This window comes from Bicyclus anynana, chromosome 22, assembly GCF_947172395.1.
Source record: "Bicyclus anynana chromosome 22, ilBicAnyn1.1, whole genome shotgun sequence".
NCBI classification, from domain to species: Eukaryota; Metazoa; Arthropoda; class Insecta; order Lepidoptera; family Nymphalidae; genus Bicyclus; species Bicyclus anynana.
The window spans coordinates 4,543,513-4,566,552 of record NC_069104.1 but is presented as its reverse complement, the minus strand read 5'-3'; the positions used below and the strand labels follow the sequence as shown (position 1 = coordinate 4,566,552).

At 35.5% G+C, this 23,040-nt stretch overlaps 1 protein-coding gene across 2 annotated transcripts; it reads left to right on the top strand.

The window, feature by feature from the left end:
* The first annotated feature begins 1,599 nt into the window (after positions 1 to 1,599).
* Positions 1,600 to 21,550, top strand: LOC112046842 (serine-arginine protein 55). 2 transcript variants are annotated; one of them, XM_024083658.2, is made up of 10 exons: positions 1,600 to 1,763; positions 2,973 to 3,111; positions 4,500 to 4,570; positions 6,290 to 6,385; positions 7,821 to 7,905; positions 10,425 to 10,498; positions 10,929 to 11,102; positions 11,713 to 11,784; positions 13,449 to 13,658; positions 19,069 to 21,550. In XM_024083658.2, the coding sequence occupies exons 2-10, from the start codon at positions 2,986 to 2,988 to the stop codon at positions 19,283 to 19,285; spliced, it is 1,125 nt and encodes a 374-aa protein (XP_023939426.2). In that variant the 5' UTR covers positions 1,600 to 1,763; positions 2,973 to 2,985; the 3' UTR covers positions 19,286 to 21,550. The 2 variants fall into 2 exon arrangements, with proteins under 2 accessions (XP_023939426.2, XP_023939427.2); XM_024083659.2 differs by having other exon boundaries at positions 1,601 to 1,763; positions 7,836 to 7,905.
* Positions 21,551 to 23,040: the final 1,490 nt, after the last annotated feature.

Here is a 23,040-nt window from a genome sequence, read left to right as displayed (position 1 = left end):
ACTTTCAATATTATTCAGGAAAAATGGCGTCTTATGTTTTTAAATTTATAAAAACTGCTTATAAAACTAAAGAAATAAGATGGAGTATTTTTATTGGTAATTATTGATTATTATATTAATTTGCGTAATTGTTGTTAGTGTTAAATTTTAAAATACAAATTATGAAAAAAGTTTGTGCGAATGTCAAGGAGACGCGTGACGTTTGGTTTTTATGGGTTTCAGCGGCTTCACGACGATGCTTTTAAAGACTCATTCTGTATGATCTTTATTCTGTGGTTCTAGGTATATGTATTTATCTGATAAGGTTGACCTGCGTTCGATTGTACAATTTGGAGTTATTGTACATTGACTTGGTTTTGTAAAATTTTAGCATTATTAGAAAGTAAACATAGCTGAGGAGGCAAATCATATTCCGTTCACCACCCAAGATAGGTAGGGTTGGCTAGGGTACTATAAAATTACTTTAAAAATAAAATATGTAAAGTGTTTTTCAGATACCATGGGTATGGTGACAGTTTCCTTAGACGTTCATGATACGTACTAATATCGTGAATCGCGGCAAACTTTCAAAGAGTGATACGAACCGTACCCATTCTATCTGTGTCTATAATTCTATATACACTTTAGTGTATACTGTTACAATTTCAAAAATAAGCGCCGTATTCTATATTCTATTCTCTATGGTCGTATATCCGGCTAAAAGCATGGATCAGCTAATAATAAAAAGCGAAGAGGAAGTATCCTACAAAGATTAAAGATCGTCGCAGCTCAGACGTAATATCTAGATTCGATGTTCCGTAATGTTATAAGAGCTCCCTAAAAATACCGTGTATGTGTAGTTGAATAGTATAAAAAACGGTCAACATCTAGTTTATTTAAAGATTATGTGACGTTTCATTTGTAGGTAATTTTTATTAAGCGGGAATTTCAGAATACATAGTGAATTTTAAAAACAACTTTTCTATTTGAAAATTGTTATAGGTTCAAAATAAAAGCTTGAAGTGAGTGAAAAACTTGAAGAGAGACTTTACATTTAACCTTAAATTTATAATGGTAATGAGAATTAATGACAAAATATAACACAAAACACTGTTTTTAAATTTCTTTTATTGACAATTTTAACATCCAATCACAAATTATATTATCACCTACTTACCTATTTTTATACCTAATTCCTGGTTACTAAATAACTTAGAAGTTTTATAGTCAAATTGTTTACAAAAAAAAGCTAGGATTACTTATCCTAGCTTTTTTTTGTACACAATTTGACTATAAAATAATTGGCCTATTTTAATTTATCAACTAAAGTCTATTTAACGGGTTACCTCCGTATAGGTGAAAGGATATGGAGCTTATTTGATTTTTGGAACAGCACAGAACGTCATTATAATTATTATAAATTATTTCTATTTTTTCCCGTACAAGTAATTGCTATGAACCATCTATCAAAACGTCAGTTTGACAGTTGGCAGCCCCAAGTGCGATGAAACTTTAAACCTTATTCGTCTATGACTACACACTGTGTTTCCGTTTTCGTCTGGTAAATGGTAACACTGAATACAAATGTGTTTTCATTGTCTCTTTTCGTTTTCGCCGACGTCATTTCCGCTTCCGGTATCATTTCAGCTTGCAAGTGACGTGCTTACGTGTTGATGTGTCTATAAAATTAAATACAGAACATTATACTTAATCTATGAGTAAAAAATAGTTAGAAAACATTTATTTGATTTAAAGTTAAGTGATTTCTTATAATTAAGTAACAGGTAAGTTTTTGCTTGTAAATTTTGGGCTCACACCTCACAGTCACAGCGGCTCACCGCGCCATATTGTTTGGTGACTTCGATTAATCGCTTGGTATACTTTAACTTTCAGATTTCGAAAGGTATACTTACTTAAATGTTACAATATAATTTCAATATATTTGTTAGTGACGCGTGATTTTCGTAAGTAGTGTCAAACATTAAAAATTTGCATATGTTTACTTTTTACTACCGCGTGGTCTATTAAGCCGATGACCGCTGCCCGCCATTCTTAGTTTTGCCAATTATGTATTCAATTTCGTAGAATTACCAAGAAATTATAGTGAATAAACAATTATAATCAATTTTCTGTGTTTATAAACAAACATTGTGAGATATAAGTAATGCGAACTCCGTCTGTAAAATTATTAATATGCGTATGTTACTAGCCAAGCAAATGTTTAATCAATACGAAAATATCGCGATTCGCGTATTGGTGTACAAGCCTTCGAGAATTACATAATATCAAACATAAGTGATAAGCACTTGCGTACGTATCATTTAGACCGCATGTTGACGCTAGGCCAACTGAGTTTATATTAATAGCACGAAATTTAGGTTAGGTTAGGAATTTAGTATTCTGTATTCACAAATTCACTATAAATCAACATGCTGGCCGCGACATTGACTGATAGTATTGGCTGCTTTTGCATTGGCGCCAATCTTTGAATAAAAATGCCTTTTCATCAAGTTTATAGAGAATTTCAATATTGTGGCAGGTATCATCATTATTATAAGTCTGTTTTTAACGACCCATTACAGAGCCAAGCCTAGAAATGAAAAAATGAATGGATATGGAGCTTAGGCCCACCACACTGCTCTAATGTTGGTCGGCGGGATTTGTGTAATAATGGCCTATATGACATTTAATGATAATGACCAGCTGGCTATTAACAACAAATCAACTGCAAAATGTCATCTACCTACTGTACGATATCCTCAAAGGGTTGTCAGTAGGTACCAGATGACATTTGTTACATGGAATCTGAAATTGGTGGACATCAAATCAACTAAGAAAGCCATCTACCTACTGTTTGATATCCACGAAGGGCTGTCAGTATACACCATATGTCATTTGTTACATGAAATCTGAAACTGGTGGTGTTACTTTTAGTAAATATAAGTAGATAATAATTAATATTGTGAATAAAGTGCCTTCAATCTTTGTTTCAGATAACCTTATACAATGGTAGGTTCTAGAGTTTATGTTGGTGGTCTGCCGTTTGGTGTCAGGGAGAGAGATCTTGAGAAATTCTTCAAAGGATTTGGTAGAATTAGAGATATACTCATCAAGAATGGATATGGTTTTGTTGTAAGTCTTCTTATTATATAGTTTCATGCTTTTAATTAACTAGTAAATGCTGCCTGCGACTTCTGCTTTGCAACATTTTAAGGAACAATTCCATCATACGTTATTTTTGCAAAACATAACAGTTTACACAGCACATGTAATGGAAGCTCTCTAAAGGAATAGCTTTTTCCTGTTTTCATCACATTTTTTGTTCATGCTCTGCACATTTTGGTTGTAGTGCCTTCAACACCAACAAAGATAACAATTTCAACCAACACTTATTGAAGCATGTCCAACCAGACAAACATATTCTTGCAGTATTTTATGTTAATAAAAAGTATACTCCTAATATTATTATGCACTACAAAATGTTACTTTTATAGGCAATGTTTATCCACATACCAAAGTCATTTAAATTATGCCATTATGCCTCTCAAATGTAATGAAATAAGTTTTTCGCCAATCGAGTCTCCTCTGCAGTCCGGTTTTTGGTCCTGTTCATAATACAGTCTAGCTAAGGTGACTGATGACATTTGGGCAATTGTATCGGGCAACTTAGTCAATTCCATTCAATTTTTGATTATATGGCTTGCTGCTGTACCAATTGGGTACAATTTACTTCGCCAATGTCACGTGGTAAGGAAGACACACTTTTATAGAGGTTGATCGGTGTAAGCTGGGAATCAAGTATTAATTATTATTATCCAGCATAATTTTGACATTGTATATAGCGGATTTTTTTTTTTTTTTAAACCTTTTGTTAGTTCAGTTGTTAGTCACACTTCTGAAAAAACACAAAATTAATATTGTTAATAGACATAATATTTACAACTTAAGGTTATTACATTCAATATATTTACATATAAATTTACAATAGGGACTAAACACAGACATTAACAAACACTCAACATTCAAAGGGCGTGGGAATTTAGGAGGAAGAACATCATATAGGGGGTGGAGAAGTTTGCAACTTAGTCTTATAGTACGATTATTAATTCCAGTCTGTAAAATTATCTGTCACTGATATGTCATTTTACTGTCTGGAATTAATAATCGTACATACAATTAATCTTACAGATTATTAATTCCACTTGCCATTTTACTGACTGGTATTAATAATCATACTTTAGTTCTTGGCTTTAATAATGTATTCAATACTGTAAATGCTGTATTTGTATTCTTGCTTCTTACACTCTATTAACATATTGTTATTCCATTAGTATAGTAGTATGTATTCTCTTAGGAAGCAAGCTAGTGAGTTCCAAATACTCTTTGGGATGCCGCACCTGAAAATATATCCTCCTTTTTTCAAAATCTGAAATTTCTGGCAAAATAAAGCAAAAAGAGACTCCTCCAGTCCTGAGAGAGCTGTAACCAGTGTCTATAGAATCTTGATAATTTCTTTACAGGAATTTGAAGACTATAGAGATGCAGACGATGCCGTATATGAATTAAATGGGAAAGAACTACTTGGAGAAAGGTTTGACAAATCATTTCATTTAATGCATGTCTCATTAAACACAAGCTTATAGGAAAGTCTTATTTATTTATTATTCTACAAAATACATATTTAAATTAAGCCTAACCATGTTGGAACACAAACTTATTATTACTTATACAATATTCAAAAAATTAAATATTACAAGAATTTTTAAAATCATTCAAAAGCTACACAGCTTTTGAGTTATCTTTTTAACATACAAATTGAACCAACTTCAAAGAGGTATTTTTATTTTGACACAAAACTACTAAACCGATTTTCATGGAAATGTAACGGGACCAATCTGGAATCTCTTTCAAACAAAAAAGAATTTTCAAAATTGGTTAATAAATGATGAAGTTATGAGGTAACAAACATAAATAAACAAACACATCCAATTGAGAACCTTCTCCTTTTTTTGAAGTCTTTTAATTATAGTGTTAATGTATATATAAATGAATTGAATTGCACTGTGTACTTAGTTTTAGATAACATTGCAAAATGGTGATAAACGTAAAAAATAAACACTGGCTGAGTTTGTTGTGAGCTCTCCTTGGGCCAAGGCGTATTTGGAACACTCATAACTTTAATTTACCGACTTAAATTATCATCATTAAATATATGACTTGATGTTTCAAAACTACTACTAAACTACTGTTTTCAACTAAGTCTAATTGAAATAAATGAATTTTGAATAAAAATCATCAACTTTTGGAAATCACAGTTATTTCTTTTAATGTCATAGCAATTTTCATTTATTTTTCATCAAATTTCTCATTAAATTAATCTAGCCTTAAATTGACCCCTGTTATATTATAAACTTATTTGAAATTGGCATTATTCTATCTTATCTATCTAGATTTAATATTGTTCTAAATATGATCTAAATTTCAAATTGGATAAAATTATTCAAACATGATAATATTACGGGGGCCGAAAATTCACCTTTTTGAAATAAATAAACTAAATAATTATTAGTTTTATATTTAATTAAATGTTTAGTAGTTAGTTTCCTATAATTATAACTAAACACTTTTCTTTATTAGCCGGCTCCACATTTTGAAAGAATTTTATGATGTAGGATATTTTTTTATTGCAAAATTTTGTATGAATGATATTTTGTTAAAGTGAACTATGATTGATATTTTAATTTTATATTATTTTTTTTTAAAAGGTGTTTCCAGATAAAATGTTTGAATGGAAATGGATGTAAAGATTGATTGTAAAGTTATATTATGGTTAAATGGAACAAGATATTATTTCTGTGTACAATTATTTAGTTGGTATGGTTATATTAAACAAATGAGCTTTTTGTTATCAAAATTTATTAGTAACAATACAATGTTCTTGATCAACAAATATGTGATATTAATTTTTTTTGTTTTAGTAGTTCTCGATCGATTATTTGTTTACATCATTCACTGAATCAAATATTCGCTTACTAAAGAAGTTTTCTATTTTTAGCCCATGTTGAGGGGCCGAAATCAGTTTCAAGAGGTCTAGGGATTGATCCCGAGTTATGGGCTAACTTTAAAGGAAATAGGATAATTAGATATATGGTTTTTTTATTAACTATCATTAGGAGTGATTGTTCCAGCTTGTACATTTATGTATCTTTCATATAAATTATAATTATACCAACTTGGGTGTGGTGGAGTTTGGTGGCTTGGTGTGAGTGTGTCGAGAAGGGTGGCAGGGCTAACGGACGGTGTGCTACAGGGTCGTGGTGGAGCCGGCGCGAGGCATCGACCGCAGCGCGGACCGCTACCGGCGCGACCGCCACTACGAACGCGACCGCGGCCGGTCGCGATACGAGTGAGTGGTTGTGTTGTAGGGTGTCGGTGGAGCGCGCGCGCGGCATGCCGCGGGGCTCCGACCGCTGGCGCGCCCGCGAGCCGCCGCCGCCGCTCCGCCCGCGCGCCCGCCCGCCAGCGTTTGTATTCACACTACCCCACACCGACACTACCCCACACCGACACTACCCCACACCGACACTACCCCACACCGACACTACCCCACACCGACACTACCCCACACCGACACTACCCCACACCGACACTACCCCACACCGACACTACCCCACACCGACACTACCTCACACCGACACTTCCCCACACCGACACTACCCCACACCGACACTACCACACATCAACAATATCTCACACCGACACTACCCCACACCGACACTACCCCACACCGACACTACCCCACACCGACACTACCCCACACCGACACTACCCCACACCGACACTACCCCACACCGACACTATCCCACACCGACCTTACCTTACACCGACACTGACATTTCTACTTAAAGTACAAAAGCCTTACATTGACAGTAGCAGATGTGTCATTGTCACAACACTCTAAATTTTTGATACTCTGAGAAAATCATACAATTATCATAATTTATTCATATTATTCTCTGTTAAAAATAATTTTAGTCCTAGAAATGTAATACTAAACTTTGATACCTTATGAAAAGTTTATGTATTCTTAAAATGAAAAAAAAAACATACTCTTAGAGGTATCTTAGATCTTGTTGGGCTTATTTGGAATGTTTCCTTATTAGCAATATAATATTTATTCGACTTTTATTTAGGTATTTTAGCAAAATTAGAGAAATCGTAACGGATTTGGAAAATAACTTGCAAATTCTTGAAAGAAATTATTAGGAAATGGCAAATTTTATCAAAATTGTTACCAATTCTCAAGTATGTAATAGTAGTTAAATATGTACTTAAAATCTGTCGAGAAAATGTTGTACCTAAACACATAATCATTTCTCGCAACTTATTCAGTAATCCCTCTATTGCTCCCACTGGAAGCAACTTTATTTTCCTAAATGCTATTTTTCTTTGCTTTCACTAGGAGCAAGAGAGTAGCGTAAGCAAGTTCAGTGTACAAAAGGCTTCTATTTGAATCATATAATCTATTACTTATTTATATCCCTTATTTACCTATAACGATATATACTTTGAGTTTTTGACCTATTTTAAAAAATATATTTTATTGAAGCTTTTTGTAAACTGGTGCTGATATTAATGAATGGTTCATTATCATCAAGATATTGCAAAGTATGTGTATCAATTTAATTAGATTTTTCAGTTTCCAATATCTTGATATACAAAAGAGTTAAGCGTTTGAAAATGGTATTAATGTTGAATTTCCGAAAAATGTAAGTAGTAAAGTGAATTAATAACCATTTTTCACCCTGTCTTAACATCTAACGCGGATTTTTTTTTGACAGTGACTACAATTACAGATACGGACCGCCGACGCGTACGGAGTATCGGCTAGTCGTCGAAAATCTGTCTAGCCGCATTAGCTGGCAGGTAAGAGCACTGGCGGACTGGCCACGTCATCATCCATCACTCACTCTGGGCTGCCACACGCTCTCGAGGGTCGGGCCCGCACCGCAAGCTAGTGGGCAATCTCGTTGACGTACTGCACGCTACCGTGAACTAAACCGAAGACAAACAATACTTGGATGCGGCACACGGAATGATGCAACAATTGTCGGAAAAGAGGACACTCGCACAATGAATGTCCATAATGTTGAAGACCATAGACGCGATCGCGAGGATGGCTAAGAATCAGATGACGCTTCCGAGGGAGACAAGTGACAAGTCCACAATGGAGATGCGATATCCCGGTCATCTTATGGAGGAGCCGTAACCCGTCCGAATGACAGGATCCCACGTCCACGTAATAAAAATCAATAAATAAACAATATAACAAAACACTTTTTATAATCAATAAAAGTAGCTTTCAAATGTGTAATTGTAAAAATTAGTTTGCCAGTCATTATACATACATTAATTTCAGTGAAATTAAATTTTAACACCTTGTTATACATTACAAGATTATAGATGGTTTGTTAAATAACGACAGAAGGTGGCGTTTCGTGCCCTGAGCCCTTGCCCGATGTAGCCCTGTGAGATGTGGTCTGAGGCGATGTTAGGAGAGTTCCGTTGCGGCGGCGGACGGACTCATGCTCGATGTCGCCCTGTGCCCCCAAAGCGCCCCGCAGTCGGCCCCGCGCCCGCCGGGCCCCGCCAAGGTAAAGTCAGGGGGCACTGCAGGAGCCGATCTCGCTATGTGCAATCCCATTTTATATACACGTTTCTTTTATATTAAAAGCTTTATTCTAATTTAGATCAACAAATGATATTGTGGATGCATTGTTTTTTTTTTTTTTATATACAGTGTAAACTCTATATACCGACATTAAAAGGACTGTGCATATATGGCGTTATAGATAGTTGTCGTTAAATAGAAAGGAGAAAAAACTGAAATATGAAAAGAAAAAGTTTATTTCAAGCTCATAATGTACAAAAAATAATTTTATTTGAACGCTATTGTGTATATTCTGTTATTTTTGTCTGACGTCTTTTGTTGCACTAGTAGTAATATATTAAGTTCAAGACTTCTACTTATTAGTCATGGTTAACTAGTCAACACGTGCAATCTCTGTAAACAAAAGAACGAATTTCTTAGAACTTTTCTTTCGGATGATGCCGATAGTCAATTTTGGCGCCTCAAAGGTCACTTTTTGTTACTTATTTGTTGTCGATAATGAGTGGGTGTAACGCTATACAGAGTGTATCATTGTTTGGAAGGCAAGGTAAACCGATCAAAGCCATGTGATGCCGACGCTTAAGCGACTTCGCCGTTAAATCGAGTGACGTTACATGGAGTTTACACTGTAATTATTTTTTGTGCTTGTACAGAGTTTCGTGGTCGGTTATACTTGTATGGTCGTCATAGCTTACCCAAATTGGACTCTTCAAACAAGCGGGACGACTTCAAATCTCGGAGACGCATTGAAGGAGTTACCATGTATAATGAGGAAAATAAATTGGAACAACACATACAAAACTATCCAGGGATTGATTATCTTAAGAGGAAGGACATTGAACTTGATTATCTTAAGAGGAAAGGACGTTGGACTTGAATATATAGACCATCCAATAAAATAATTCAGAAGCCAACTTTCAGCAGTTATGAGGACTGATAAATTCTATGACAGATAGATGACACACAATGGTATAATAGAATTTTGGAATTACTTGGGTTTTGATGGAAAAATGATTGGAGGATTCTGTATTGAAGAGAGATTCTGAATGTGGACAATTTTGATTATTAACCCAGAAGTAACGAAATTTGTGGACAAAGAGATTAAGGAATTGAGGAGGAGGAGAGAGCATTGGGGAACTGCTGTGTTGATAAGAAGAAGAAAATTAAAGAGAAACTGAGGACAATGTTATTGATTGTAAGAAATAAAACCTATTACGCTTTCTGGACATTTGGTACACTGCAAATTGGAAAAAAATGGATCTTGAAAGAATTGGGCATAGTTTATCAGAATAGCAGGCGGAAAATCTTGGAGGGTCACTTGTCATTCTCACTGGTCAGTGGAAAAAGAGATGCTTTTGGAAGAATCATTTTCAAAATATTGAAGACCAGAACACTGCATCATGGCATGTCAAGACCGGTGCTTTCAACATTGTACACAATTTTCTGGTGTAAGAAATGATGACCAATGGTGTAACCGTTTTTGAAATATCTTTATAAGCACAATTATTCATGTTGTATATTTTTTAAAGTACATAATATATTATTAGGTCTTGATCACGGAAGCACAGACATCATAAAACTGTTAGGTCCATCATTTCACGAACCTTTGCTAAAATTTTCATTTCCAATATAAAAATGATGATATCGCATTTTTTTACCATCTTTCGGGGCTGAAAGTTTTGATGATAAGAATTAATCTGATGATAATTTTAGCAATGGCATTTAGTTTGGTTGATAAGTTGCGCCCAGTTAATGTGATTACGTTGGTTTACAGGACTTGAAGGATTATATGCGACAGGCTGGTGAAGTGACTTACGCCGATGCTCATAAGCAACACCGAAATGAGGGGTAAGGAGTTATTACATTTATTTAGGTACTAAAATTATAAATCTATTACCCCATAGAATCAGATATGAGGATATCCATAGATGAACAAAAGTCACTAGCGCTGGCCATAATGTTTAGAAGCCCGTGCATTAGCTATGTCCAGCTGTGGACGTCATCAACTGATGATGATGATGACGATCATGGAAAATAGTAGCTTAGTGTAAAAATATATTAATTAGATTTTGTGATGTTGAACAAAATTTGAGCTGCAAAGTATTTCCAAGCTAGTTTATTGAAAGATTTTTTTTATTCAATGATGATACTATACATTTTACCATCTTTCGGGGCTGAAACCTGTGAATGATAAATATCTAACTGAATGAAATATAAAATAGGCATTTAAATATTAAATATAATTCTTGTATCAAATGTAATGAATGTGTTATTTCAGCGTGGTGGAGTTCGCCACCCACTCGGACATGCGCGCCGCTATAGAGAAGTTGGACGGCACTGAGCTGAACGGACGCCGCATCCGGCTTGTGGAGGATCGCCGCTCGTCGCGTCGCCGCACCCGCTCGTCGTCTAGTCGTTCCCGCTCACGCTCTCGTGAGCGTCGTCGCTCCAGGTACTTTATACGACAATTTTTTTTTACATAAGTAGGCAAATTCGGCGCTCTCCAGCTACAAAGACTGCTGCACGAGCTCACGGTTATATGTGCGAGATCGCTCCAGGTGCGTAACATAACTCGCCACCTACTCGGACATTACTCGCCACCTACTCGGACATTACTCGCCACATACTCGGACATTACTCGCCACATACTCGGACATGACTCGCCAACTAGGTTTTCTTTATTCCAAGAAATTCTCAGTTGTCTGGTCGTTCTTGAGAGGTTGATGATGTTACTACTTCTCAAATTGGAAAGGAAGTACCTATGCCCTATTGTGCCAAAGTAAACTGTTAAACACTGCAGACTCGTAATGTTCAAAAATTGGGCTAATTTCAACACTAGTGCCCAAAGTTAAATTTGGGCACTGATTTTGATCAGTAATAAAGTTGGCCTTTGTTAGTGTTGTTAATTATTTCTTTATTCAATGATGATACTATACATTTTACCATCTTTCGGGGCTGAAACCTGTGAATGATAAAAATCTATCTGAAGGAAACTAAAATCTAGGAGAAAATCAGATTATTTAAAAGACATAATTAACATATTCCCGTTTTTCTAATTACAGCCGGTCCCGTTCGAAGTCCCGCCCGAAGAGCAAGAGTCCCGCAGCAAAGTCCCGCTCTCGGTCCCGATCAAAGTGAGTTACGAACATTATTTTGTTGTTTAGCACCTACTAGTGACTTGGAAACCATGTTTTTTAAATTGATTAAAATTGTCAAATAATCTGCTACTAATGGATTAATAATAATAAGTATTAGGAGACCTCTAACAGTGAAATTCATAGACGTTGTGGGGGGCGCCTCCAGGGGATCCTTCACCCATTGAGTGTCGAATTTAAACTCAATTTTTTTGAGAATTTGAAGTCATTATATCTCCTTTGTTAAAGAATCAAATTTCTCAAAAGGAAAATTAAACAAACTATTTGCTTCAACGTCAGCTTAGAGCCTTCACATTAGGTTCAGGCATTCTGAGTTCTCTGCGAGTTCTCCGTCATATAGCAAACAATTTAAATATACATATGTAGCACTACATAATAACAGGCAAGTGTGATTTGTCCATCTGTTTTGATGATCTCATAAATATTAAACTCTTTTGTCTGGTTGAATCCCTTAATCTATGGAGATAACATGAAAATCCATTAGTATATTATATATTAATATATTGTATATGTTTCATCTGCAAGGGATCGAGAATTGTAGAAAAGCTTGGCTTGGCTTTTGTCAGGACAATCAGTGAAATTCTGAATAAATGCTTTTAATATTATTTATATATATTTCAGTTCTGTATGAAACTCACAGAACTGATAAAATCTATACATACTGTTATAATATTACATGTACAAAAAAAATCTCAATTAATTTACATATTGTAACTTTGCCTATTTAATTAAATTTATTACAAATGAACTTATTATATGGAATTCTAAGTCACTCTTGGGTCAAAAATATCATCTAAATCTGCCGCTTGCATGTATTAATTCTTGAAAAAAAAAAAAAAAGAACTCTAGAGTACCCGCTGATCAAATTACACCCTAAATGCATGAATTTTGTATAAAATTAACATAGTGTTCCATTTGGCTAGGTGTGTTGTAACTTGCGCTGAGCAAAACTTAAAATCGTAAGTATTTAGCGAACATAATATTTTGTATTTAGTCACATGTAGCTAGATGTTACAATGTATGGCTATGTGTAAGCATTTGTTACTTTTCTTTTCATATTAACTGTATGTAATGTATGATTTATTATCATTTCACTCTCGCAAATTCACGAATTTGTGAAGGATTTACTGATTGGTCAAGACTTTAGTCTAAAACATAGTGAATTCCTTAATTTCCTCTTCGGTACTGCAAAAGACTTTACAATCTTCTTTTTTTTTAAAAAGAATATTTGCCATTTTTTTTTAAATATGTCCAATTCTTCAATTATGTACCGACTAATATGCCTCTGTATCCCTACCCTACCCTACCCCCCTAAAATTACAGAATGCTCCATACAAACTCTCCCCCCCCCCACCTACCTAAAGCGGGTGGGGAGTCACATCTACATCCTTTCAAGTATCTCCACTTGAAAAATCACATTTATTTGTCGCTCCGTTATGCTGTGAAAGTCGGACATACAAACAGACAGACAGTCCACACACATTCACATTTTTAATATTAAGTAAGGATTTATATAAAAAATTAGTGTGTTAAAAGTGAAATGATGATAAAGCAAAGCAGCCAAAGTTCGATGTGTAGACACTCGTATGTAATGGTAGCTAAAACTAAACCCGTTCCCGTCCGTGTCGCTCGCGACCACATAGGGAGCGCAGCGGGTCGCGGTCGCCGTCGCGTAAGTCGGAGCGCGGCTCCCCGGCGCGTAAGCCGGACCGCCGCTCCGCGTCCCGTAAGTCCGACCGTCGCAGTGCGTCGCGACAGTCGCGCGGCCGCTCGCCGCCGCGCAAGTCGCCCGACAGGAACGGCCGCCGCTCCGAGTCGCGCTCCAAGTCGCGCTCGCCGAAACACGACTCCAAGTAAGTTGACGCTTGGTGTGCTTTCAATTGTGTCTGACAGCTGTGTTGATTGTGTGAGGTTATATTTCAAGATCATTTATGTAGATGTTGTATTTTATGATGATTGTGCGGCTTTGGTTGTAGTAGTGTACACTGCACGGATGTTGCCAGCCTGTGGCACAGGGTGAGGGGCAAGTTTATTTATTTTATTTATATTTATACACCACAACATAAGAAAAAACTAATAACACAGAAAAAAGTATAGCACAAAAGTAGGATACAAAAGGCGGCCTTATCGCTACGTAGCGATTTCCTCCAGGCAATCTTGGGTTTAGGAATATGCAAAAACGAGAATGCAAGTTGTATATATAAAATAAAATACATACATTCAAATAAGTTTATGTTATAGAAGATGAGGAAAAATAAAAATACGATTTTCAAAATAATTGTGGAAGTTTGCAAGTTGATGTCATGATAGAGGATATGGATTTAATAAAACAACAAATTTTTTATTGATTTTTTTTTATTGTCAACAAATGCAGGAATATTAAATTATCATATACGATCGAGGTTTCGAAGTCGTACGCTTCCTGTATAACTACATAATTTAACAAAACGTATCTGCTGTGCTGATTTTTTTTTATTACTTGCTAATGTTACTTTAGTTTACGCACACAAACGTGCTTGTCTTATACTACAACCAAAGCGAAGCAGTCCTCATAAAATAGAACATCGATACAGTATATGTCAGTACATATCAGTTTTTCATAATGGTACAGGTACACAAGTACAAAGTACACAAATACTTAATAAAGATCACATAAATGACATGAATTCATACTTCGTGAAACAAAAAATGTACATAGTACATATCAGTAAACATGTGAAATTTACAACTGTTTTAATAAGTTATCTGTCATTAGATTTTTTTTATATCGGTGCAGTAGTTAAAAAAGCCATAATCATTGCCCTCTTATAATAAAAGGACACACAATCATGTAGAAAATTTCACTGAAAATCTGGCCAATTTTGCTTTGATAGTTTAAGAATTATTGGTAAAGAAAATTATAGCTAAAGGCCTTTGAATATAGTCCAATAGTCAATAAAATCCCAAATTCAGAGCAAATTCAACCTTAAGTATCGAGTTTAAGGTTGAATTTGCAAATGTGACTACTTGAATTGAGTGCCAAGAAGTTGTGTTTGGTGTTCATTGAGTGGAGACGGTTTTTGGTTGCTAATTGTGCATTCACTTTTTAACAGAATACAAACAAAGAAATTTTAATTTAAATTTTAATTAAAAAGATAATTAATAAAACCAAGTACCAAAGCCAAGTCAACAAAACTGTCATTTGATTCTGTAATTTTTATTATTTTTCAATCAAAAACATAACCTCACATATGTCATTTAAAACACTTTTGGCAGATTTTATATAAAAACAAAAACAATTTATAATATTCAATAATTGGCATTGTATTTTTTTAAATAAATGTTGTAACTAATTGAACGCACAGGCAGTACATTTATTAACTCTTAACGTATTTTCTCTGCATCATTTGAAGAGTGACCGCAGACAAAACTGCCAGGTGAGATAGTGGGTAGTTTTAGAATATTTAGAGATGCTCTGTTTGTGTTGCTATTGGTAGGCGCCTCTTTTTTTCTTTGCCTCATGCTGTTTCTATAAACCTGTCATGAATTTCAATATCTATGAATCATAATTTTCATAATGGTTTCATTTACACGAACAGCACGTTGCCAACGGCAGCTGACAAGTGCTACTCACGGCAGTCAACTGCAGTCGGCGACTGCCGTCGTGACGTCTGCGACTGCAGTCGATTGCCGTCGACTGCAGTGGTCAGTAGTTGTTGCTGCTCGTGTAAATAACACCTAAGATCCGGCATTAGAAATACATTCACTCATCTGTTATTCATTAATTAGTGCTATGAAATAAATGATAATGTTCACAGTGACACATTTCAAATACTCATTTTTCAAAATCTAGGAAAACATGAACTTCATCAAAGGCAACCTAATACAGTTAAATTATACATAAAATGAGCTTTCATTTGAAACATTACACGTCTAAAGAACTGATGAGGGTATATAATTAACATTACTTAACTGTTTATATCTGCCTTTTCCTAACCCGACAGAATCTTTTAAATCCTTTTCAATCTGGTTTCCGCACTGGTCATAGTACGACTACTGCATTAGTAAAAATTACCGAAGATATTCGTTTTAATATGGACAATCAGTGTGTCACAGTGTTGGCCTTACTAGATTTCAGCAATGCATTTAATAATGTCGATTTCGAACTTCTACTAGCCAAACTAGCTTCTCTCAACATATCTCCTAATGTGATTGACTGGTTTCATAGTTACTTGTTCGGACGTCGGCAGCGTGTGCGAGTCAATGACTCTGTGTCTGATTGGTGCACAATTTCTGCCGGCGTACCGCAAGGTGGCGTGTTGTCTCCTCTTCTTTTTTCTCTTTTTATAAGTTCTATTACTCTTCAACTTACCTCGCTCTATCACCTGTATGCAGATGATCTCCAAATATATGCTCAGTCCAAACTGGCTGATTTACCCAATGCAATAGATGCCATAAATAAAGATTTAGATTGTATAGTGCAATGGAGTAAGGCTTATGGCCTTAAAGTCAATCCGTCTAAAACCCAAGTTATTATTATAGGCAGTCACAGTTTGGTTGCACGTATTGACTGGGATAATATTCCATACGTAATCTTTGATGGAACGCGTGTGCCATTTAGTGACACGGTTAAAAATCTCGGAGTTACTTTTGACAAGTATTTCACTTGGGCCCCTCAGGTAAGCAGAGTAAGTGGGAAGGTGTTTGCATCCGTGGGGTCACTTCGTAGGTTACGAAACTTCCTTCCTTTATCTACTAAAATTGCGCTTGCACAATCTCTCCTGTTACCAATTCTCGATTACGCGGACACTTGTTATCTAAATTTGAGTGAAGAATTACTGGATAAACTTGAGCGCATTCAGAATGTTTGTATAAGATTCATATTTGGACTTCGCAAATATGACCATGTTTCCGAATTTCGCGAAAAACTCAAGTGGCCCTCGATCCGCCTTCGCAGGAATACTCACATTCTGTCTTTTTTGTATAATGTCCTGTTTAATCCTACGACTCCGATTTATTTAAAAGAGCGTTTTAGCTTTCTAAGTGATACTCACTGTCGCTCCCTTCGCTCTGAAGACAACCTAATCTTAAAAATTCCTTCCCATAATACTTCCTTCTATTCTAAATCCTTTTCTGTTAAAGCTGCTCGGCTCTGGAATTCATTGCCCTTAGACATTCGGCGTGCCCAATCTCTAACCTCTTTCAAACGGCTGGTAAACATGCACTTTTTTCCTCCCTGATCTTTTAATTTAACTTATTAATCCAAATTACGCTTGTATGTGTATTATGTTTATTTATTATTATTTTTGAATTATTTTGTTTATTTATTTTTCTTTTGTCTTCCCTTAGATGCCGTCTTGTTTTTATGTTTTGCAGGTTTTCATGTATGTATGTATGTATGTATGTGTGTATGTATGTATGTATGTATGTATGTATGTATGTATGTATGTATATATGTATGTATGTATATATGTATTTCTTTGTATATATGTATGATGTAGTTAAGTATAGTCTATGTATTATTATTATGTATTATTGCTTAATATTTATGTATTTAAATTACTTAACTTTTCTTATTTTTTGTGTGCGTATACCCGAATCGGTGCTTACGTTTTTTTTTCTCTTCCACAGTGGTTGTCTGGAAGAGATCGCTCTTTAGCGATAAGACCGCCATTTGTACATTAGTTTCTAAGTGTTATTATAAGTTATTGTTTATTTTTGTTTTTAATGTACAATAAAGTATATTTCTTCTTCTTCTTCTTCTATATCTGGAAACCCCACAGTTGCAGTGTGAATATAGGCAAACTTTACTATCATCATTCTTTTGGGTATATTCTATTAACTAGTGTACGATTTTCTTTAATTAACCAATGAGTGGATGGAGATTTTAGAAAAAAACATTTAATACTGTCCGGCCTCAATTTAACTAGCCAACCTATGGGCATTATGTCAAAGTGAATATTTCTTATCATTTATTTCATAATCAAATTAAATATAAGATGAGGGTATATATTTTGTGTGTTTGAGTGGTTCTCTGCATGGTTTATGGATGTAATTGGACCCGGTGGAAGGTCTTGTGATCGGGTTCTAAGAATGTTTTCTAGTTTTCGTCAAAATATTTATTTTTATGTATTATAGATTGACTGCACATCAGAACGATATTTTCATTAAATTTAAACATTAAAGTACATCTTGCAAAATCGTATCTATTGTAGATAAAGGAAAACAATTAGTTTCCATTAATATGTTTATACCCATTGGTCGATATATATAAAAGTATATGGAGATGATAATGATGTCTAAATAAGGCTCTGGCTAAATAATTGGTTTAATAAAAGTATGTTTCTTGAAAAGAAAAACATTTTTTTATCACTTTATGCTTAAAAAGTTAGCCGGTGTACCGAAGCGGTACCAAAGTAACATTTGAAGCTGTATTATTTTTTCTGTTATCAACAAGCTTAAAAAACAAGAAAATGTACAAACAAACCAATGAATAGTATTAAAAATATGTCGCAAAACTCTAACTGTATGGTCAACGATCTATGCTTGTCCATTCATCATGTTGATTTCATAATTAAAGTAGAATTATCAATTTTTTTTTATTAAAATGTTAATTGCCGGTGTTTAGGTTTGACCAGAGCCGGAGATGGGCATTCCCAATGATAATTTTATACTATAGATTGGTTACGTCCCTACAAAATAACCGAAAAAAGTGATCTGAATAATAGGCTACAACACTGAGCGCACACATGCACAATTTTGTCTTTGATTCAATTATTTATTTATGTATATATAGTTTTTACACTTCCTGAACACAGAACTCGACATTGTAGACGATATTTAGATATTATTTGTTTAAATAACGTTCGTTGTTGACCACAATTAACATTGATATGTGGAAATTTCCTCTTTTGAGCGCCTCATTTTTCATGACCTAGTAACACATCTAACAGTATTTAACATCTTTGGGCAATTCCCCTTTCTAAACAATGTTTTATCCAATAATATATAAATTAACGCAAATCTAAATCAGTTTTTTCCCTAATTAAATAACCTATTTATTACTCTTTTAATTCAATTAATGTATCTATTTGAGTACTAAATTACGCATGTTGAGGTACCCTATAAGTCCTAAGGGTCTATAACACAACAACTTGACTAATCTATGTTTTGTAAAACTCAATTTTAATTGTCATAACCTGTTGGTACCCTATAAAATAAATAAATAAATAAATAAATATGAGCGAAGCTACGTGAATTAATATATCTGTATGTCACTTACAGGGAAAGGTCCCGATCGCGCAGCAAAGACGCCGGCTCGCCCAAACGTGAAGAGGAACGCCGCGGCGGGACCAAGTCCCGCTCTCGTTCGCGGGACCGCTCGATGTCCCGCGACCGGTCCGTGTCCCGGGACAGGTCCCGCTCGGGCTCCCCGCGACACAACGGGGACAACCAGGACCGCGGGGGGAGCACCGACCGCTCGCCTCGCAGTGGAGACTAATATATTGATAAGACTAAAAGTACTCATTCACGTTGTTATACACAATTTCTCCCCCGAATATGGACTTGTTAGGAGAAAAATTTTCTAATATTGGATATATAAAAGTTTATTTTTTAAAATAATATTTGAACTACCTTCTTTTTTTGACTACATATTATAAAAAAAGGAAATTTAACAATAATAATATTTCTCCTTTCTAATATTTTGGTCAGTTTTTTTTTGGCTTTCATTCCTCCCTTGATTGTATAGTATAGCTCCATACAAGTGTAATTTAATGAAATTTGGTATAACTGATAGAAAAGTTTTTATAATGTGATACTTGGTAATGTAAAATTAAAAATTTAAGAAAAATCGTACATTGTAACAAATTTGCCAAATTATGGGCTGTACAATAATTGATGATTTTCTGAAATTTTTAATCATTAAAATTATCTTTTTTTGCATTCATCTAACTGTTTAATATTTTTCTTGCCAAGCAATATATATAAAATTAAAAATCCATAGGAGAAATATTAGTGTAACAAACAGTGATAAAATTTTATCTCTATATTCGGGGGATAAAAACGAATTTGTAGTAACGTGACAGTACATTTAATATATTAACTATAAGATGCCCGCGACTTGGCACGCGAAAGAAACACTGACTCTTCTAACTTCAAAGAATAGATTTTCGTAAAAAAAAGTTCAATTTTTCATTTCCCCGCCATTGAAATTTTCAAAAATAATGTGATTTTCTATCACTAAATACTACTTGTTATCAAACTTCCAATAGTTTTGGCGGGGAATGTTGTTATAACAGCCAGTCAGTTATCTTTTATATAATATATAGATATGTTAGTTATAATGACATAGCACGTATGATCTCGTGACCTATCTTTTTTCGATTTAAAATACTAAATTATACAACAAATATTTCTCAAATGCGATCTAAAGTATCTTTCTACGCACACAATATGTAACTCAACAATGTCACTCACTATAACTGACATAAATGACACCATAGCAATAAAATTGTACATTTTCAAAAATACTTGTAGCCTCAGACTAATTAGATAAGGACTTGCCTCGCTAGACGTTACTTTTCTGTCAAAGTATATGATCAACGATCTAATGCGATGATAAAAACTGTAGAAACAATGTTTCATAGCTGTAATCGTAAAAGAGGTCCGTAAAACTTAGTCATCCTTTTTGTGTAGTTGAATTTAAAGTTTAGTATATAGCTACTTAATCTAAGCTCATTATTCTCACGAAATGACAGACAATTTTGTTCGTGAATTTGGGTGCGATACTAGTCCTTATGTAATTAGTCTGAGTTTGTTGTTACCCACACGGGAAAATCTCCGTACCGTGTTAGGCACAAATGAACCAACAAGGGAAAATTTTACTTTAAAGTCTAGAAATATACTGACTCACGTTTGAGAAAATTGTATAACCTTGAAATTTGCCTCTTGAAAATGTTGACTTATTAATTGAACCAAAAACTTCAATAAATTCAATCAAATTACTCCATACATATTAGGTAATATGTAAGTGAAATGGAATCGTATGTCATGGAATGGAACGAGTAAATCGTTTCGTAACGTAACGCGTTACGGCGCCACTCTGGCTCCTCTTTCTCATCTCTATCTGTAAACACGATGTTAGACAGAGAGTTTTAGAGACGAATACTAGTCTCACACAGTTGAGGTATAAAAACATCTTTACAGAATAAAGGTACTGACTTGACACCCGTTTTAGGGACTCTTTAAATACAAAGATATTATTACTACTACTAAACCTACTTGAAATAAACCAATTTGCTAATCAAATTGGTTAAAGTATGCTTAGTTTACAAATTGAAACGTAAAGTTTACGATGAAATGTAATTGTTAAATATTTTGTGATTGGTTGAACGAAAGCCTGAAACGCTTTCTGGTTCTTGGTATTCGACTTCTCTTTACTTGATGCGAATCACTATTTAGATTTAAATTATTGTCTTTGTGGGCTAGTGAATTGTAAAATTAAAATATTTTGAATGTCACATTTTTGACGTAAGATTTAATTTAAATTGCACGTAATAGAAATAAGTGGTGGAAAGAGAACTTTTATGTACTTTTCTAAGGAAATATGAAATGGGTAAAATATGTTTATTGCCTATATTATTATGTGCAATTCTTAATACTTTCATTGGATCAATAAGTTTTAACAAGGATATTTTTTTTTATTTTAAGGTATTTTGTAAATACTGTTTCGATTGTAAGGCTCCAAATAAATAGATAAGTTTAATTTTGTTTGTTTTCTTTACAATTTCTTCTCTATGCGAAATAAAATATTTTCAAATGAGAATTTTTCTTGTACTTTGTTCCCTAGGGCCAAATACTTTTAAACTTTAACTAGCAACCTGTTCTCGATATTTAACGTACTAAAAATATAAAAGACTTCATCCATTAAATTAAACAGATGGTTGAAAATCGTTTCTAATTCAGATCGACTGTAGGGTAATCTCTGTATCCTACTAAACTAAACCGATTTTAAAAATTCTTTTGCTATTACAGTTCCCTAAATATACCAAATACGGTGATAAAGAAAGTCTCGTTATTTGTGATAGCCCACGGGAACCCAAACTACGTGGGTGAAACCGTGAGGAGTCAGCTAGTCGTCTATTACCTACTAATATTAAAAAGAGGAAAGATTTGATTGTTTGCATTGAATAGGCTCTGAAACTACTAAACAGATTTGATAAATTCTTTCTATGTTGGGAAGTTACACTATCAATTAATATACGAAATACAATGATACCTATGCCATATTCTATCACTGTATCCCTACAGGAACAAACCGCGCGTCGTCTGCTAGTCAGTCTACAAGACGTCGGGTCTTCTCCGACCCGTGGTACACGGGGCGGGGGTACGGGCCTCGAGGCAATGCCTCCTTGCCCGGGCATGTCGCGGGGGAACTTTCTCCCCCGGTGGTTTCTTCCAACCCCTCCCGGGGTTCACCCATCCAAGTACTGGATGGGTGAACCCCGGGAGGGTTCCCCTAGGCTGAAAAGCCTCAACCCCTTCCGGGGTTGAGGCTTTTCAGCCTAGGGGATTGGGCTTTGGACCCGTTGGCCCCGCGCGGACTGCGATTCCTCGCTATCCTGCGTCGGGGCAGCGCCGGGTTCAATGGGGGTCCCTGCGCGGACTGCGATGTCGTCGCTATCCTGCGCAAGGACGGTGTCATGTCCGGTGGTCGGCCGGCATGCCATACACGGTCGAAGGCTTTCTCTATGTCGAGGAAGACTCCGACGGTGCAGTGCCCTTTGTTTTTCTCACTGGCGATGAAGTGAAGTCCTCGAGCCAGCTGGAGCGTCGTAGAATGGTTGCTGCGAAAGCCGAACTGCTCATTTCGCAGTTGAATGTGGGGAGACAGCCTTCGCAGCAGTAGACGCTCGAACAGCTTGGCGATGTGTGGCAGTAGTGTGATCGGACGGTAGCTTCCTGGGAGACGACGGTCCTTTCCTGGTTTCGGGATGGTGACAACCTTTCCTCGTTTCCATATTTCGGGAAAGTGCCCGGTGCGAAGTAGGTACTCCGTTGAAGAGTCTCGTGAGAGCTACAAGGCCTCTTCTTGGCAGCTGTTGGATTGCGGCGATCGGAATTCCATCATAACCCGCCGCCTTCCTTTTGGGTAGTTGGGAGACGGCTTTCCTCAGTTCAGACGGGGAGATGAAATAGTCGCCCCGAAGCGGTAGAGGTTGGGTTGTGAGGAACTCTTTAATTTGGTGTTCGATC

Excerpts from the sequence above, each read along its gene's own strand:
- LOC112046842 (XM_024083658.2), top strand. The coding sequence starts at position 2,986 with ATGGTAGGTTCTAGAGTTTATGTTGGTGGTCTGCCGTTTGGTGTCAGG. Across the intron at positions 7,906-10,424 it reads CTAGCCGCATTAGCTGGCAG|GACTTGAAGGATTATATGCG; the intron begins GTAAGAGCACTG and ends GTTGGTTTACAG. Across the intron at positions 13,659-19,068 it reads TCGCCGAAACACGACTCCAA|GGAAAGGTCCCGATCGCGCA; the intron begins GTAAGTTGACGC and ends TGTCACTTACAG.